The 19,388-nt window shown below is 50.0% G+C and overlaps 1 protein-coding gene across 19 annotated transcripts in view; it reads left to right on the top strand.

The window, feature by feature from the left end:
* The window catches only part of IKZF1 (IKAROS family zinc finger 1), a 102,711-nt gene extending 88,863 nt beyond the window's left edge, over positions 1 to 13,848 (top strand). For 18 of the 19 annotated variants that reach the window (XM_070787434.1, XM_070787444.1, XM_070787439.1 and 15 more), the window contains one exon: positions 4,773 to 9,236. In XM_070787434.1, coding sequence (XP_070643535.1) covers positions 4,773 to 5,482 — 710 coding nt within the window. In that variant the 3' untranslated portion in view covers positions 5,483 to 9,236. Of the gene's footprint in view, positions 1 to 4,772; positions 9,237 to 12,863 lie in introns of those variants that run through there. The other variant, XM_070787445.1, reaches the window with a different exon arrangement.
* Positions 13,849 to 19,388: the final 5,540 nt, after the last annotated feature.

The raw sequence follows: 19,388 nt of genomic DNA, 5'->3' as shown, positions 1-19,388 counted from the left end.
CGGACTTTGCATGCAAGCAGCTGTGTTCAATAAGCTCCTGCAGGAGTTCTGTTTCCATATACTTTTCTGTGTTTGAGGAGGCCTGCCTGCTGCCTTTCTTCTTGAAGAACATTGTGATGAGTGAGGTTGGTCACTGTCTTTGTTCCCCCAGTCTAGAACTTTCTAGATTTTGCCATCATGACTGAAGGCAAGAGTTCCATTTTCTGTCTGAGTGCCTGAAGAGTTTTTTCTTTAACCTAAAAGTTGAATACAACTAGGTTGTGTCTTGGTGTTTTGCATTCTGAATAAAAATTTCCTGACATTTTAATCTGGGGATTCCCTTCTTTTCCATTTCTTGGAAATTCTCTTTTTTATGAATATGTATTTTGTTCCCTCTGTTATGATCTCTGTTCAGAGATACCGGTCGTCCTTTTATTGGAGAGTTTATCTTCCATATCAGAGAAGGTGATGACACCCCAGTCCAGTACTCTTGCCTGGAGAATCCCAGGGACGGGGGAGCCTGGTGGGCTGCAGTCCATGGGGTCGCTAAGAGTCGGACACGACTGAGCGACTTCACTTTCACTTTTCACTTTCATTCATTGGAGAAGGAAATGGCAACCCACTCCAGTGTTCTTGCCTGGAAAATCCCAGGGACGGGGGAGCCTGGTGGGCTTCCATCTATGGGGTCTCACAGAGTCGGACACGACTGAAGTGACTTAGCAGCAGTCTTCCATATCTGTTAGCATTTCTCTAAGTTGGTTTTTTTTTTTTTTTTTTTTGCCCTTTTCACATTTATTCACTATTTCTATCTTGTGATTCCATTTTCAGGAGTTTATGTTCTATTACTTGCTATTTCTAATCCCTGTATTATCTGTAAATAACACTGTTTGGACCTCATTTTGTTTCCTGAGATCTAAAAATCTCCTTTCTCATCTTCTTGTGTTGTTCTAGCCCGCCATGTTTCAGTATCTTTTTAATTGAATTCATGTCACAAAGCAGTTATGAGGCATTCTTCTCTTCTTTGAATTAGGCTTTTTCTGAGGATGGGCTTATTGTTCTATGTTTAACTTCCTTTCTTCCCTTATCTTGCTAGAAAATATATTCACAGTAACCGTGACCTTTTCTTTTCATCTTGCTTATTTGACTTGGGCTGATAGAGCTTGACTGATGTTTGCTATGTTCTTCCCATTGTATCTGAGATGTGGTTTTTTTGTTTGTTTGTTTTTTTCTGAGCGAGTTCAGCTTTTCTCAATGCTGAAGGAATGCCAGAGATGAGGTTGGAGGAGTTCAAGGAAGGCAAAGTGCAGTCTTTGTTAAAAGACTTCCTCTCTGCCCTTTCTCCCTCATTCTGAGATTTGGTTAAATGCTCTAAACCAGTTATCACTGTACCTGGTTGGGAAGTATTCCTAGCTGCCAGCGGATGCTCTGGCCCTTGGGGTGTTTCCTCCCAGTGCACAGCATCAAGGACTTAACTCGAATCTCTCACCTAGTGAATCAGCCTCAGCGCTCACTCATCCAGTGTCACCTGGTCTCATTAGGAGAGGCTTCAACTGCTTTTTGATCAGAAGTGAAAAAAGACAGCTATTTGAATTGATTCTCTATGGATATGAGGATGTTAAGGAAACTGCTGAGGATTTTGTTGCTTCATAGTTAAGGTTTTATAAGTAAAATCAGCTGTCAAGCTTAGCCATGTATCTCATGCCAGAATTTTCTTTCCTTGATTTTTATAAATATGTATTTCCTTAGACTATGTACCTTTCTTTAGCATTCTGCCAAAGTGAATGTTGTGGGATTTTCTCACTCTGTGGAGTATTAAGGGAAGAGAAATTCTGTGGGTGGTTTTAATATGCCACATGGGTCTTCCCCCTACATCCTTTGATTGTTGATACCCAGTTTTAAAGAACAGTTGCTCAGGAAAGCACAGAATGATAACTCTGGGAGAAACGGGATCATTACTGGGAAAGCACCATTTTGGGTGGAGCTATAAGCACTTTATATGTATCAGAATTGTCATGAAGCCCACTCCCTTCCCCACCCTGCCAGGCTTCAATGAAGTGATAGACCAGGCTAAAGGGATTCATTATCCTCTGGGGTTACTGTAACCAGACATTTATCCCCTCGATACAAAAATAGGGGGGGAATCACATGGCTTCTGTATTACTGTTCAGTTACCTTAATGGGGAGAAACACCACCTCTATGATCACTGCCACCCAACTTCCATAGAGATTCCAATATGTCCTGGTTCTGCAGAGGGTGTGGCTGGCTACAGACAAATATCTGTGTGTCATGTAAGGGTCATGTAGTACCATTGTCAGGGCATGTGCCACTCCTGACTACCAGCAGATTGAGATGAAAGGGAGCCAGGCCACTGTATGATACACTTCGCAACAAAGCAAGAAGCAGGACCTAAGGATGCTTTCTAGTCTGATGCGGCATACTTCTGGATAGCTATCAGTGGCCTCAGATTTGTTAAGGATTGTTAGTAAGTCTAGGAACTCTGGAGCAGTTTACCCTTCTGTTGCTGGAACTGGCTGCAGGCCATGATGTCAGGTTTCAATGTGGGAGGTGTGGGGGTCTCCACCATGATCGGTCTCGCCAGCCACCGTCAGCCATAACCTGGGCCCCTGGGCTGCCAGAGGCATCCTCACTTCTGCCTTCCACCAGTAGGGCTGTGCAGGTGGCATGAGTGGTAAAGAACCCAGCTGCCAGTGCAGGAGACATAAGAGATTCAACCCCTGGTTTGGGAAGATCCCCTAGAGGAGGGCTCGGCAACCCACTCCAGTATTCTTGCCTGGAGAATCCCATGGACAGAGGAACCTGACAGGCTCCAAGGCCATAAGGTTGCACAGAGTTGGACTCGACTGAAGCAACTTAGCACACTTGCACACATGTGATGGAGAAGGGCCCTTCTTCCTTCAAAGCCTTCCAGCTTCCTTTGATATAGTCTTCCCCGGGTCTACCCTTCCCGTACATCTGCTCAGGGCTCTGGCTCCACTCACTTGTCCATCTCAGCCTCCTAGCTCCCTCTCCCCTTAGTTTCTTCTTGCTTCTCCCTGTGTGGGACACATATCACAGTCTGCAGCTGGTGCTTAGCAGCTGAAGGATGTATACTCCATAATTCCCAGACTTATTAATAATCCTTAAACTATCTGTGACATTAACTATCCAGAAATATGCCTCCTCATACTAGAAAGCAGAATTAAGTCCCCATAGCAAACCTTCCTTTTCCTTCACAGAACTTCTCAGACAGGAATGCGCCCTATATAACCATGCACTAACATCTGTCTCCCCTGTGGGCTGTGAAGGATGTTACTTGTTGGCCATTCTGTCCCTCCTGTCTGGTCCAGGGTGTACACTCGGTGGACATGTGTTGAGAGAAGGAAAGAGAGTGAGGGTTGAAACGTAAACAGCTTAGACCTGCCTCTGAATGCCCCTCTGCCCATGACTTATTAACTAACCACCACCAAAAGTAATGTGGATCAACAGACCTTAACAATGAGGCAGACCGTTCACTTATGAATTTGCTAATGAAGCCAAGGTTTCCTACTGAGCTTAGAACCTATACATCAAGAAGGTATTATCTTCAAGGATATTCATTTTATTTCTTTCTGAAAACTTGTACTCAAAAGCTAATTACAAGAAGTCAAATCTTTTCTCAAATTTCCCCTTTCCAGGGGAAGCGAGCTCGCTGCCTCCTACCAACCATGATATTAGATCTTAGGCTTCTTGAGGCCAAACTTGCTGACAAGTCATTGACAGTAATTTCTTGCAAATCATTCCTGCTCAGTAATTGTTTGAAGGAACAAGTAAATGTCACCCCTGGAACTTACTCAGTCTGCTCTCAACTTTCTACCAACTTTCCACCAAATAACTGCAGCACAGGCTCCTTGCTGCTAAGAACTGAGAAGCAGGCATGGAATTAAGAGGCCAGGGAAGATGTGGAGGCTGGTACATATGATGGTGCTTTTCACTCTCACGCAAGTCAGAGCCAGATTTTTGTTGTTGACAAGACTGATACCATTTCACTATGAAGAATATAAAGTTTCTGTATTTTTGATTAAGCTTTATTCTAGAGTATTATAGTTATGAACTTAAAATATATGATATATCACACATTGTTATAATCTTATAATTGCTTGAATTAAATAAATTAGTGATGTTAACCAGCCATTGTGAATTACTTAGAACTCTATATGAAAACATATCATTTCAATATTAATTTTAAATTAAATATAAAAATATTTAGAGCTTCCCAGGTGGCGCTAGTGGTAAAGAGACATAAGAGAAATGTCAGGAGACATAAGAGAAATGGGTTCAATCTCTGGGTCAGGAAGATCCCCTGGAGGAGGGCACGGCAACCCACTCCAGTATTCTCGTCTGGAGAATCCCATGAACAGAGGAGGCTGGCAGTCTATAGTCCATAGGGTCGCAAAAACTCGGACACAACTGAAGTGATTAGCACACTCAGCACACTCAAAATGTTTATTAACAACCAGAGTAAATACAAGTATTGGTTTGGTGTTTGAATATGCACTGTTTAAATTGGCACACCACCCTTTGGTTCACCTGTTCGTTTATTGATTTGTGTAGACAAATTGGTTTAAATGCCACCCCCAGGCAGGGCACCATGCCAGGTACAGGGCAGGCAGAGACGTGTCAGCTTTGCCCATTTTGCTGATGTCCACATTATGTGTCTGCCCGAGATCGTTGCCCCCACGGGTGTAAATGTCAGCTGTTGCTGCCGGGCACAGAGGTAACCTGGGCCTCTCTGACTGTCACCCGCTTCCCACAGGGGACAAGTGCCTGTCGGAACTGCCCTACGACGGCAGTGCCAGCTACGAGAAGGAGAACGAGATGATGCAGACACATGTGATGGACCAGGCCATCAACAACGCCATCAGCTACCTGGGGGCTGAGTCCCTGCGCCCCCTGGTGCAGACACCCCCTGGCAGCTCTGATGTGGTCCCGGTGCTCAGCCCCATGTACCAGCTCCACAAGCCGCACGGAGAGGGCCCCACGCGCTCCAACCACTCAGCCCAGGACGGCGCCGTGGAGAACCTGCTGCTGCTCTCAAAGGCCAAGTCCGCGTCCTCGGAGCGCGAGGCGTCCCCGAGCAACAGCTGCCAAGACTCCACGGACACCGAGAGCAACACGGAGGAGCAGCGGGGCGGCCTCATCTACCTGACCAACCACATCAACCCCCACGCGCGCAACGGCCTGTCCATCAAGGAGGAGCACGCGGCCTACGACGTGCTGCGCGCGGCCTCCGAGGGCCCCCCGGACGCGCTGCGCGTGATCGGCACGAGCGGGGAAGCCCTCAAGGTGTACAGGTGCGAACACTGCCGCGTGCTCTTCCTGGACCACGTCATGTACACCATCCACATGGGCTGCCACGGCTTCCGAGACCCCTTCGAGTGCAACATGTGCGGCTACCACAGCCAGGACCGCTACGAGTTCTCGTCCCACATCACGCGCGGGGAGCACCGCTTCCACATGAGCTAAACATGGACTGCGCGAGCCCGAGGGAAGAGCATCCGTGCCCTGCACGCACCCCTGGGCAGGCAGCCGGGGCTGGACTGGACCGCTGTGCTTTGTCCTCTAGGTGGTCCTTCGTTTTGTTCTGAGTTGGTTGATTTTCTTTTGAGAACAGGACGTTTTTCTTGTTAGATGCGGGGTTCCATTTGGAGCCCCCGGAATGCTCTCTTACTAGACGATTCTGTAGACCGCAGGCTGAAATCCCCTCCCCTGTTGCTTCCTAGAAATCGCCAGCCTCCAAGTGATAGGTCATGTTCGGAGAGAATTGTATAGAAACAGGCGGAAGCCCAGAAAGGAATGAGCTGGTTCCGTGCTGAGCGTGGTTTGGCGCACCAGATGGGGTTTGCAGGGTCCCAGGAGCCCTGCTCACAGCCCCTGCACTGTGGCCCTGACCATGACCCTGGGGTGAAATGCCCTCCTCTCAGGGCCAGAAACTGCGTGCATCCGGCACCGACAGGCCACAGGTTCCAAAGGAAGAAAATTATTCTAAGTCAAATTCTGCACACTGCCGGGAAAAGTAACTATTGGGCCGAGGGAGGGGAGGGCTTGCAGAGCCTTTCGGATTCGTTCTCCCTTTCCAAACCTTGTCATGACGTTGCCCAGCCCAGAAGCCTCCAGAGGCCTGTTGTCCCATGGAATGAACTCTATTTCCGTGGGGCACCTGGGCCCACTGTTCTCTGCTCTCTCATCTCATAAGGGCCCCCAGAGTCTGTCACTACATTGTTAACACCAGCCCTGAAATTTAGACGTTCATTCTTTTTGAAATGTTCAGATGATAAAATCCCTCAGAAACCAAACCTGTATTCTAAATTCCACACTCATGTCTGGTTCTGTTCTCCTTCCTGCCCAGGTTCCACCTGTGACCTATTTTCCCGCAGAAAGTCTGTCCTAAACTTCATTTAATGTTGTGTTGTAGCTCCAAGCAGGGGTTCTTATTGTGGGTATATTTCTCTCCCTGCCTTCTGTGTATAGTATTCTCATTTTAATATCCATTAAAGGATTCAGAATGACCATTTTCAGGTCAGGGAAATTTGGCAGGTGAAGTCCAGAGGCTGCTGCTCACACACAGCACCTGTTTATTTGAAATCACACTTTCAAACCATCTGACACGCTTTTCCCCCAAGGGCAGAGCTGCATCCTTGTGTCCACCTAGGCGGGGTGCACCTGTCTGACTGGGGGCGTGTCCAGGACTCAAGGTCCAGCTGGACAGAGGGAGGTGGCCCTGGAGGTGAAGACTGCTCATGCCCTCAAAGGCCCACAGAGACGTCCATGGGTTCCAATCCTAACCTGGAAAGCAATAGGATAGGTGCATGCTATCGTTAAGAACATTCATCTCAACCATCTGGCAGGAAGGGCATACAGTTTCCAGTATTTTTCATCACCAAAAATGTGCAAAGAACATAAGGAAACAGCAAAAATTGTGCACAAGCATCTCTGCATTTCAGCCAACTCCAGAGATCCTGAGCTCAACACTCTTGACATTTGGGGCTGGATACTGGGTTGCAGGGAATTTCCCCAGGCATCCTAGGCTGTTTAACAGCATGAGGTCAACCCCTGGGTTGGGAAGATCCCATGGAGGAGGGAATGGCAACCCACTACAGTATTCTTGCCTAGAGAATCCCATGGACAGAGGAGCCTGGTGGGCTACAGTCCATGTGGTCACAAAGAGTTGGACACGACTGAGTGACTATCACTTCACTGGTCCCTTACCCAACAAATGCCAGTAGACCCCCCAGTTGACAACCAGAAATGTCCCTGGGAATAAAAAGGTGTCCCTAGTGGAGAACCACTGCTCTAATGGAATTGTAAGCCAATCAAGGGTCTGGAAGCCTTCCAGAGATGAAAGCCCTGCCACGAATGTCCCCAGTCAGCAGTCTCAAGCGTGACTCCTGTTCCTTTGGATTCATTTTAATTCTCTCAATGAACTGTCCCCCACCTTCAGTCTTCAGAAGCTTACCTTCCCAAGTGCACTTGAATATTGTGGAAAGGGTGGCAACCTAGCATCCTTGAGTCATGGGATTCTTTGCTTACGGAACTGTGTGACATTTTGAACCTGGAAATAGGCAAACTTGTAGTAACTTGGTCAGTGACACACTGAGGCACGGGGTGAGGGGCAGAGGGGGACTCCGGGCTGTGGACAGCATTCGTTCAACATGAAGTTGTAAGACAGATCCACCTTATCCCCCTGCATGCATATTCAGGGTGAGAGACTGCTCGTATGTCCACTTTGCAGGCCAGTTTCACCTGCCGCATCTGTTCCACAGGGCCCATTGGCTGGACAGAGCTATCTTTTCCCCTGTGGCTTCAGATGGACCTCAACCCACCACTGTAGATAGTGGCTGAGGAGTTGTTTTCCCCAGGACTTTCCCCTCCCTCTCTCCGCCTTTGGTAGCCAGTATAACCTTATTTACACACCTTTTGTTGTGGTTTTCTAATGTAATACCATTTTTCTCTGAAACTATTGTATTTAAAGTAAGGTTTCATTAATGCCAACAAGTAATGAAATTATGCTTGAAAGGTGGCCATGTTCTGTACCCAAAGCTGTTGACGTTTTCCTTTTAGCTGGTAAAAGTAGCATTTTGCATGACCTTACCCCGTTTCACTCTGTGGTTTGTTCGGCTACTGATGATGTGAGTGTGTGTCTCGGGGACAACTGTGGAGGCACTAGGCTTCATGCACTCTCGTTGTTGAAAATAAATATCAACCAAAGGAGGGGCACCAGGAGCAGGTGGATTCTGTTGATCAAGAGAAGTCCCTGCTTGGCATTCTGGCCCATCCTGGTCACCCAGCTCCCCTCCACTCAGAACACCTGGACCCTATTCCTCACCCCGGTCTTCCTGCATCACGTATCTTAGAGTGTGGGCTTGTCCTTGCAGAAAAGACATTACAAAGAATCATGTTACTATCGCTGTGTCACCCAAGGGCGTGTCCCAGCACCTAGCATTTCAGATACTAGCACGTTTCACTTCCAGTTCAGAATCAACCAAAAATGAGATCTCAGACTGTTCGTCAAGAAAGACAGCTATCTCTCAATGCAATGTGAGTTCTTTTTTGTTTTTTTTTTCTATTTTTGTGCCTTTCCTTGTTTTGTTTTGTTTTCAGTGGGACTTTCTTAGCATCATCTTCTTGCCAAAACAAAAGCAAGATGCCATGGACTGCTGTAGACCAGTCGTGAAGTAAATCTATTTCTCTCATGCACTTATGTTCCAGCAATAATGAAGGGGCAGCGCTACTCGCAATCCAGATCTCTCTCCTTCAATTGAGTGTTTTTTTGTTTGTTTGTTTTACTTTAAAAGAAACCAAAATTAGACTTATTTAAGATATACAGACATCAGAAATTAAAGGGAAAAAAGCACATGTGCTGTCGGTGCCATAGCATTCACTGTGAACAAGTGTGACCAGAAATGAATATGCAATCTTGTTTCCAATACTTTCTAATACACTTTTTTACAATGTTGTGTGTGGTGACTGTTCAGGGTTCAGTTTATGTGTATCTATCTAATACATCTTTAGGTGTGCAGCTGCCATTCTGGCAGATACTTGTACAGGACTGTAAATGAGAAAATGCAGTTGTATTTCCAATCTGCCTCTATGATGATGTTAAATTATTTCTGTTTTGCTGTGAACAGGGGCGTGGCCTTGGAGGAATAGAGTATCCTTTTGTACACATTTTCAAATGCTTACTCTGTGGTGATAGAACTAATAAATGCAGTGCATACTCTGTCTGCCTCATGCTGTGAAGCCCGCGCTGGTCTTGAGAGAATCACCGTGTAGACCTGCCACCTGCTACAGACTCCCTCCTAGTTGGAGGAGGAAGATGGGCTTGGGGGCGGGTACAAGACAAGGTGGGATCATCTGTGATCATATGCATTCGCCGTTGCTGCTGGTTCATCAGTTCACTTCGGCAGGCTGAGCACCTCCTGTTCAAGCTGTGCTAGGCTTGGAGTACTTGTGGGTTGGAGGGTGAGTGGAGGTCGTGGGCAATATAACACATGTTCCCCAGCTCTTCTTAGAGCAGTGCTTAATGCCATGTGCAGCGATGGGCGGCAGGGGGGGAGCATAGAGGCGAGGGCTGACCGCAGTGGCCACCCTGAGGGCAGTCTCCCTGCTGGGCTGCATGTTTAGTGCAGGGCGCGCAGGGCTGGGAGATCTCAACTCTGTCTGTCACAGACGCGCACTGCTCGAGACGCTCGGTGGTTAAAACCCTCTGGCCCTTTGGGAGAACCAGCCAGACACGGTGTGGGCTCAAATCTAGTAAATAAGATGAAGTGATCAAGTTTACACGGTTCAACATTTGATCCAAATGGGGTGAAACTTGAATGAAATCCGCAGACTGTTCAGTTTCACATCAGGCTTTGGCATCGGGGGCTTTTCGTAAGTGTCAGTGGCCGGGGCAGCATCCTTCAAAGAAGTTTTCGGCACCCTTAAGTTACTGCACTGAATGAACGCATGGCTTAGAGAGAGGTAATGACACAACCATTGCCAGATCCGCTGTTTCACAGTTACATCCTGTTATTTCTCAGTGGTCACGGATTCAAGAAATAAAGGGTGTCTGCATTAACTCAGAAATGACCTAGGCTCAATTTAAGGCAGAAAAGTGACTCCAAAGTGGTGGTGGTGGGGGGCTGGGTCTGTTTGTGAGAGTGAGGAATGTGTTTGTGTGTACCTTACCAAGGCTAATGAGTGTGTCTAGAAGCGGGCTTCTTTGGTGACTCAGATGGTAAAGAATCTGCCTGCAACACAGGAGACCTGGGTTCAATCCCTGGGTTGGGAAGATCCCTTGGAGAAGGAAATGGCAACCCAATCCAGTATTCTTTCCTGGAGAATTCCACAGACAGAGGAGCCTGGTGAGGGGTTGCAAACTGAACTGAACGACCAACACTCAACTAGAAGAGATCTGAGGAGGGCAGTGGCCTGCCCTCATCTCTCAAGCTCATCAACTGAGCTTGGGAAGGGGTTGAGCAGCAATCCATCCTGGAACCCAGGACGTGGTAACAAGTGAGGGTGAAGTTCAAAACCCTCACTTTAAGAGCATTCCACAGGATGATAGACTTCATTCCTTGGTTTTCACTACCTTTTATATTATTGAAGTCATGCTAAGAATGATTATCCTCAGCATCTTTTTGGTGCTGTATGCCATTAAGCTTCCTCTGGTCCCCTTGCAAGCCCTCAGTGAGTCAGGGGTGCACCCACCCCATGTGCCCAACCTGGTGAGCCCCACTCTGGGAAGTCAGCCCTGGAGGGTGTTTCCTTCATGGTAATGAGCAGAGGTGATGGTGAGGAGCAGAACAGCTCACATTCACGCCTGGGAGGGGCAAGAGTCAGGAACAGTCTGCCTGGTCAGCCCCAGGACGACTGCAACTGCTTCCAGGTGGATGCACCAAGATTCAAAGAGCCTGATTGTCTGCACAGAGGGCCTGGAAGATGCTGAGTGAAGGAAGCGAGGTGTGGCTGCAGTTGTCAGACAGACACTGTTCCCTGCACACCTGGAACAGCCTGGCATGTTCTGGACAGCTCCCCCTCTGCTGTTACCCCTGGGGCAGCTCTGGCAGTTTCCTGAGTGCAGTTTTTTATCCTCCCTTAAGACAGCTGCTCATCCAATTTTATTCCTGATGAGTGCTGTAAATTTACAAAACATGCTGTGTTTTATATATTAGTGTGAAATCTGAGGAGCTAAACATCAGAATTGGGGGCTCAGGTGCCAACGATTTCTGATCACATTTCCAATTAATTGGTCATATTTTCTATCAAAATAAAACATCTTGGAGGTTTTGTGATTCCTTGGTGAAGTTCTGCATTTTCCCTAAAAGTACGTGCACTCTAAGGAATAGGATTGCTCGGCTGTTGCCAAAAGTCTCATTTTTTTCATATGGCCAGCCTCTCAACTCCAAATCCTGAGCAGGGCTCGAAACAGCCATCTAGGAGCTAGGCAATCAGTACAAGACTTGGAAGAAGTGCTCAGACCACCAAGGCAGGGGTCCCCTGTTGCTCAGAAGCCCAGGCATCACTCTGAACCCCACTGGTCTTTCTCTGCACTGGAACCCAGAGAGCAGCCCAGCACAGCTGCCAGGCAGGGCTGGAGCTCAGGTGCTGCCGACACAGCCTGGATCTTTTCTTCGTTCCCCAAGAGCCTGGCCCTTGTGACCTCTGACGAGGGGGAAATGGAGCCACTGGGCTCCTAGAATAGCACTTCTGCCTCATGGCCAGGCTCCCGTCCTCCCATTGGCCTCTTCCAGCATTAACCCAAATTCCCAGCTCCCAGCTCAAGACCACCTCCAGATTTCCTCACCCACACCACCTTCCCCGGGCCCTGGGGCATCCAGAAATCCCCCATGACCCTGGTTCTCAAATGCAGCTCAGAATCACCTGGCTGGTTCTCATGAATGGAGTTTCTAGAGACCCACTCCTGACCTTTCTGGAGCAGGAGGTCTGGGTGGAGTCTACCTGCCTAATATGGGACCAGTTCCTCAAGTCCAGATAAGCTGACCCCACCCACCTGGTCCCCATCAAGGCAGATACAACCTTAACCCTCTCCTCCAGCCCTGCCACCTCCCTCTCTTTTTTGACAGAGGAAGAAACTTAATAGTTGATTATTAACAAAATAAATAATTATTCAAAATTAATAATGTCTCTCTCTTCCCCTCTTAAATTTAAAACAACTCATGCACGTGTGCTAAGTCACTTCAGTCATGTCTGACTCTGCGATCTTATGGACTGCAGCCTGCCAGGCTCCTCTGTCCATGGGATTCTCCAGGCAAGAATACTGGAGTGGGTTTGCCATGACAAGAGAGTCAGACAGTGGAAAATCAAAATACTAGCTGTGCTACCTGTGAAACCTAGATTAGAGGAACCAGCTTCAGTGCCTGACCACAGTGGGCTTGCTGACTCCAGGCAGACTTGCCCCGCCGGATGCAGGTAGGATTTAAACTCAGGCACCACCTGAGGGGGCTGAGCCCGCGCCCTGCAGGAAAGGGGAGGGGGAGCAGAACCCTCATCCTGCAGGCAGCAGAGCCCAGGAAAGCAAGAGAAAGCAAGCTCAGTTCCTGCAGCCAGAGGAGTGTGAAGAGGAGAGAAGCAGGTGCAGGGGAGCCACCGGAGGCAGAGAAGAGAGTGGCATAATGAGAAGCAGGCAAGTGACGAGAGGAGCCGGCAGGAGGCCTGGCAAGGGGGGAAAGGCATAACCTTCCAGCAGTGGGGCTGCAGAGGACTTGACTCTCTCTCACTGGGGTGTGGTCTCCAGGAGCAGGGTTTTCTTTTTTTTTTTTTCCTGCCATATCTTCAGTGTCAAGAAGAGTTACTTGGCACATAGTAGGTGCTTGCTACGGTCTGCATGTTTGTGTCTCCACAGAAATCATATGTGGAAATCCTGCCTCCCAAAGGTACTTGGAGTTGGACGTTTGGCAGGTGACTGAGTCATCAGGATGGAGTCCTCATTGTGGGATTGCTTCGTACTAAGTCACTTCAGTCATGTCCGACTCTTTAAAACCCCATGGACTGTAGCCCGCCAGGCTCCTCTGTCCATGGGATTCTCCAGGCAAGAATACTGGAATATGTTCCCACGCCCTCCTCCAGGGCATCTTCCCAATCCGGGGATGGAACCCACATCTCAGGTCTCCTGCGTTGGCAGGCGGGTTCTTTGCCACTAGCGCCACCTGCTGGGATTGGTGTCCTAATAAAGAGGCTTCCAGGAGCTCCCTCAGCCCTTGTCTCCTGTGAGGACAGTGAGAAATCCACCACCGGGAGAGGCCCTCACCTGGCCCTGACTTCAAGACTTCCAGCTTCCAGAACTGCAGGAAATGAACTTCTGTTGTTCACAAGCCACCTGGTATCTGGCGTTTTGTGACAGCAACCGGCAGACTGAGATGCGGGTCAGTAAACATGGACGGGTGTAATTGTCTACTGAAGATGACTGAGATGATTGTGTGCGGAGCACTTGTGAGGTGCTGACCCCAGATCTCAGGTCCTCTGTGAGCGGTTAGTGAGGGGCAGGGCAGCGTGGGCTGGGCAGAGGGATTGAGCGGGGAAGCTGGGGAGGCACTGGGTGACGAGAATGGGTCAGCTGTGAAGACAGGTCACAGTTTGAGAGTCAGGTGGTCAAGAGCGAGAAATCAGGATGGACCCAGGAGGTGCCCGAGGGCAGAGCGAGCTTGGAGGGCGGCAGAGCTCTGTTCCCACGGAGAAGAGGGCCATGGTCCCAGACAGGAGGGAAGCCCGCGGAGCCCGGCGCCCAAACTCCCTCCACGAAGGAGAGGCCGAAAAGCAGGCCCAGTAAAGCAGCTGAGACCAGAAGCGGGCTGTGAAGAAGCTGCCAGCTGAGCACCCGGACACTGGCCGTGGCAGTTGGCGGGGGGCCCGGGGAGGGAGATGCAGGAGGCGGGGATGGGCTGGGGACCCCTGAGGCTGATGCTGGCAGGAAGGAAATGGGGAACTTGGTGCAGCCCGGACCTCAGGCCTCAGCTGGGACCAGATGCCTCAAAACATGCCAAGTTCTGGGCTGTATTTTCCTAAGGAGGAAGGTGAAAACCTCAGTGTGAAGTCCCCTCGCTTTTTCCGCTTTTTGGCAAAGCCAAGGACAGGAACAAGGCATGATCCCTGTGTGATGTCTCCTCCGGGCACCCCCCACCCTGCTCCCCCAGCATAGGCCGCCCGCGCCCCCTCCCTGGCAGCGGGGTGCTGCGCCGGCCCAGCAGGTGTGTTGTGGCTACGGGGATCACAGGACGGGAAGCAGATGCGGCCCCCGCAGTCCCCAGGCACAACTGGAGGCTGGCCGCTTGGGGAGGAGATTTGCATAACAAGGATAATTTGGTACCAAAGCTGTCCCCTGAAGTGAACTGCCTGGATCTCGGTGCAGTTGACAAATTTCACTTCTTCTTTCCCATGTTTTGTCAAACCAACTAGATGTGACGTTGAGTGTGTGAATTGTCCAAAGATACTTTCTTTCTCCCTGCATGATTCCGGCCTCCCTCCCTCTGCTCTGCCTGATCCAGGGCCTCCCGTGCACACTCCCAGGGTCTCTGGCCCCGAAGGCAGCGCAGCAGTGCCTGCCCCACTCAAAGCCTTGCTCCCTCTCGGAGGGACGCCACGGTGGGACTCCAGGCCTCTGGGCACCTTGCCTCTGCTCCCCGCACCTGCCGCTGTGTCCCCGTCAGCTTCCTCCCTCCTGCTTCCTGTGGGCAAGGGCGGGCCGAGGCGCCACCGTGAGGAGGGCGTGTGGTCTCGGGCCCTTGGTTTGATTCCCCTTTCAGGGCCCTCCTCCCTCCTGGGCACTACCCTTCACAAAACCCGTTTGGCTTCCCTGCTCACACCCAGATCCGACTCCTTAAAGCATCATGATTCTTTGAAGCTGCCTTTATACCATCCTACAGGAAAACAATCATATGTGTTACTGTTCAAAAATAAAATAGGTACAGTATATTCTTGAGAGGCTCCCCTGGTGGCTCAGTGGTAAAGAAACCACCTGCAGTATAGGAGCTGCAGGTTTGATCCCTGGGTTGGGAAGATCCCCTGGAGGAGGGCATGGCAACCCACCCCAGTATTCTTGCCTGGAGAATCCCATGGACAGAGGAGCCTGGCGGGCTACAGTCCATGGGGTCACAGAAGAGTCAGACTCGACTTAGTGGCTGAACAACAACCATGTGCTTGAGGGTCTGTGCCAACCCCAGGAGCCTTGGAGTCAGGGGTCCTAGTTTGGGGTCCTTGCCGATGTCATCTAGTCTGATCAGGACCTGATTCTCTGCATCGCTCCAGGCTCCTCCTGACCTTGGGCAGCCTGACACCATGATGAGCCCACAGGCCCTGGAATGCTCCCCAAGCCATGCCAGCTGCTGAGCTAGGCATGTAACAAGGCTGAACCTTTGTTCTTAACTAATCTTTGGAGCTGTCTCAAGGCCAGATCTCCAGGCTTCCTAGCTGTCTAAGTCTGTCTCAGGCCTCACATGGTGCTCCGTTAAGTGGCTGCCTCCTCCACTGGACTATGAGGCAGAGGTCTTGCCTCAGCATCCCCAAACTTCCATTCCAAGCTCGGGGTCAGGCCCCAGAGGGCACATGGCATATGGGATGGACACTTGTCCCCTGCTCCTTGGGGTCTGTGAAGTCTTATCCCACCGAGATGATGGCCTGGACCCCCCCAGCCCAGGGCTCTTCCTCCTGAATCCCACCCCCCCACCTTTCCACATGCTTCAGGGCCAGCATCGTCTCCCCAGAGAAAGACAGGAGGCAATGGGACACAGGCCTCAGGCTCCCGAGGTCTCCAGGAGGGCCCTCTCCTGTGGGTCCTGGCGGTCAGGCCCTGGCAGGGCGCTGCATCCAGGGGATAGGCTGGGCAGTCCTGGGGGACACAGCTGATGGGGAGGAGGGGGGTAGAGACTGGTAGCAAGGCTCCACCGGACACAGCTAGTCTGAGCCAGAGGCAGAGAGAGAGGAGACAGGAACCTGTTTACAAAACAATTAAAACTAGAGAAGTCAGGACAAGTGGAAGACAGTGAGAACAAGCAAACAAAAGGGGGTAAGAAGAGAAAATAGTAACGAGTGTGGTGGCTTCCAATCCAGCTGTATCAGTCTTCATTTTAAACATCATTGGTCTAAATGCACCACTGGAAACATAGACACTGTCAGAGTGGATCTACAGACAAGACCCAACTACACATCATCCATGAAGAAGTCACTTTAAATGTAAGACATGTGGGGCTTCCCTGGTAGCTCAGACTGTACAGATCCTGCCTGCAATGCAGGAGACACAGGAAATGTAGGTTTGATCCCTGGGTCAGGAAGATTTCCTGGAGAAGGAAATGGCAACCCACTCCAGTATTCTTGCCTGGACAATTCCACGGACAGAGGAGCCTGGCAGGCTAAAGTCCATAGGGTTGCAAAGAGTTGGATGCCACTCAACAACTGAGCATGCATAGATTGAAGAGATGAAGAAGGACACCCTTTGCTAATACCAGTCAGGAGAAAGCAGGAGTTGTTGTAAGTTTAGACACAGCAGACTTCAGAGCCAGGGAGGTTATCCAGGATAGAGGGACTTCACCTGATGACAAAGGGGTCCGTTCTCTGGGAGAACATAGCAATTCTTAACGTGCATGTGCCTAACAATGGAGCACCCAAACATGCCCTAGAACCACAAGAAGAGACAGACGAACCCACTCACTGTTGCACACATCAGCCCCTTCCATCAGAAACAGATCCCACAGACAGAAAACCAGGAAGGACAGACTTGAGTGGAAAGGCAGAAGGAGGTATTTGGGTGAAGAAGGTTGGCCCAGGGAAATTTGGGCCAGAGAGATGGTGAGCACCAGCCCACCAGAGGCCTGAACCTGGAAACACGTTTGGGGACAGCCATGCCATTAACAGACTTTATGTTTCTGGGCTCCAAAGTCACTGCAGATGGTGACTGCAGCCATGAAATTAAAAGACGCTTGCTCCTTGGAAGGAAAGCTATGACAAACCTAGAGGGACTATTAAAAGGCAGAGACATCACTTTGCTGACAAAGGTTCATATAGTCAAAGCTGTGGTTTTTCCAGTAGTCATGTACAGATGTGAGAGTTGGACCATAAAGAAGGCTGAGCATCAAAGAATTGATGCTTTTGAACTGTGGTGCTGGAGAAGACTCCTAAGAGTCCCTTGGAAGTAGAGATCAAACCAGTAAATCCTAAAGGAAATCAATCCTGATTATTCACTGGAAGGACTGATGCTGAAGCTGAAGCTCCAATTCTTTGGCCACCTGATGGTAAGAGCCAGCTCACTGGAAAAGGCCCTAATGCTGGGAAAGATTGAGGGGAGGAAGAGAAGGGGGTGACAGAGGATGAGATGGTTGGACACCATCACTGATTCAATGGACATGAATTTGAGCAAACTCTGGGAGATGGTGAAGGACAGGGAAGCCTGTCATGCTGCAGTCCGTGGGGTCACAAAGAGTCAGACACATTGAACAACAACAATGCCATTGATTTTAGCCAGGGGGTCCCAGGAGGGCTTTGGGGGTTCTGCAGCTTCTGTGGTCCTGAGGGCCAGCCACCCGGGGGTCCAGCAGGAAGAGCGGCATCCACACTAAGCTGGAGAAGGGCCTTCTCAGCATCAAGGCTAAGCAAGGGCCTGGGGGAAGAAGCAGGAAATGAGACCCCATCCTGGTCCTGGAACACCCGGCCGTCAAGGGACAGCCGGGCTTTTAGAGGAAGGGTGGGGATGGGAGTGAACAGCCGCTTCAGGTAGTGAAACCAGTGACCAGGACACAGAATGACTTCTTCAAGGTCACAGGGAGTCACCCTGAGGCACAGTTCCTAATGCCCGCCCATTTCACGCAAGAGCCACAGTCACTGAATGAACACTTCTCTGGGTCAGACACGTGGAAAAAGCATAAGACTGCAGGGCCGCGTGGACAGCAATACTGCAACAAAGGCCATACCCTTGAGACAATGTCACAGAGGCTTAAATGGTCCCCACTCTCACCTTGCACCCCCAGCTGCGGGGGGGAGGTCAGCCCACATTTATGGGGCCGTGGGGCAGCTCAGACTCCCGGTGATCTGGAGCGGAACTCCTGTGCGACAGAATCGTGTTAATCAAAAAGGAAAACAGTAGCAGTGTCTTACCCTGAGGATTACCTGATCACTCCAACACACTCTGGGTGCACACCCATCCCATGCTGTGCCTCGAAGCGGCAAAGACCAATTCTGCTTCTTGCCTGTTTGCTTCGAGAAACAGGGCGCCCGTTCCCACATCTGCAGCATGGAAATTCCAGGACAGAGCATTTGTTTTCATCCGCAAATAGGACTTCTGCAAAGAGTGATGCTGATCCACACAAAGGCCACTAGCCACAACATTCAGAAAACTAAGATCATGGCATCCGGTCCCATCACTTCATGGCAAATAGAGGGAAACAGTGGAAACAGAGACTTTATTTTTGGGGGGTCCAAAATCACTGCAGATGGTGATTTCAGCCGTAAAATTAAAAGACGCTTACTCCTTGGAAGGAAAGTTATGACCAACCTAGATAGCATATTAAAAAGAAGAGACGTTGCCTTGTCAACAAAGGTCCATCTAGTAAAGGCTATGGCTTTTCCAGTAGTCATGTATGGATGTGAGTGTTGGACTATGAAGAAGGCTGAGCGCCGAAGAATTGATGCTTTTGAACTGTGGTGTTGGAGAAGACTCTTGAGAGTCCCTTGGACTGCAAGGAGATCCAACCAGTCCATTCTAAAGGAGATCGGTCCTGGGATTTCTTTGGAAGGATTGATGCTGAAGCTGAAACTCCAATACTTTGGCCACCTGATGTGAAGAACTGACTCATTGGAAAAGACCCTGATCCTGGGAAAGATTGTAGGGCAGGAGGAGAAGGGGACGACAGAGGATAAGATGGTTGGATGGCATCACCGACTCAATGGACATGGGTTTGGGTAAACTCCAGGAGTTGGTGATAGGGAGGCCTGGCGTGCTGCAGTCCATGGGGTCGCAGAGTCGGACATGACTGAGCAACTGAACTGAATTGAACTGAACAGCGAGTGATCTAAACTTAAAGTCATCAAAACTAAATAAATGAGAAAATTCAGCCTGCCTGACACAGCAGCCTCATTCTAAGAGCGCCATGAGCTGCGTGGGGCTGTGGCTGCCACACTGGACAGAGCAGATAGGAGAGCTTCGCCTTGTGCATCGTGGGGCAGCTCTGCTGAGCTGGAGCAGGGCAGCACTGTTGCCAGGATCTCGGCTCTCTCTGCACCATGGAGTCATGGAGGAGAAAGATAGAGGGCCTTCATTACTTTGCCAGGCAAAGGGGGAACGCAGCAGGCCTGCGCCTCAAGAACTGTGCCCCCTGCCCGGTGAGTAGGGGAAGGTTGCATAGTCAGGCCAGAGGGTGTGACTGTCTTGTAGTCCTTTTTATTC

The sequence above is a fragment of the Bos indicus genome, chromosome 4, assembly GCF_029378745.1.
Source record: "Bos indicus isolate NIAB-ARS_2022 breed Sahiwal x Tharparkar chromosome 4, NIAB-ARS_B.indTharparkar_mat_pri_1.0, whole genome shotgun sequence".
Taxonomy (NCBI): Eukaryota; Metazoa; Chordata; class Mammalia; order Artiodactyla; family Bovidae; genus Bos; species Bos indicus.
Note: the sequence above shows the minus strand (reverse complement) of the source record. Positions and strands in the feature narration are given on the sequence as shown.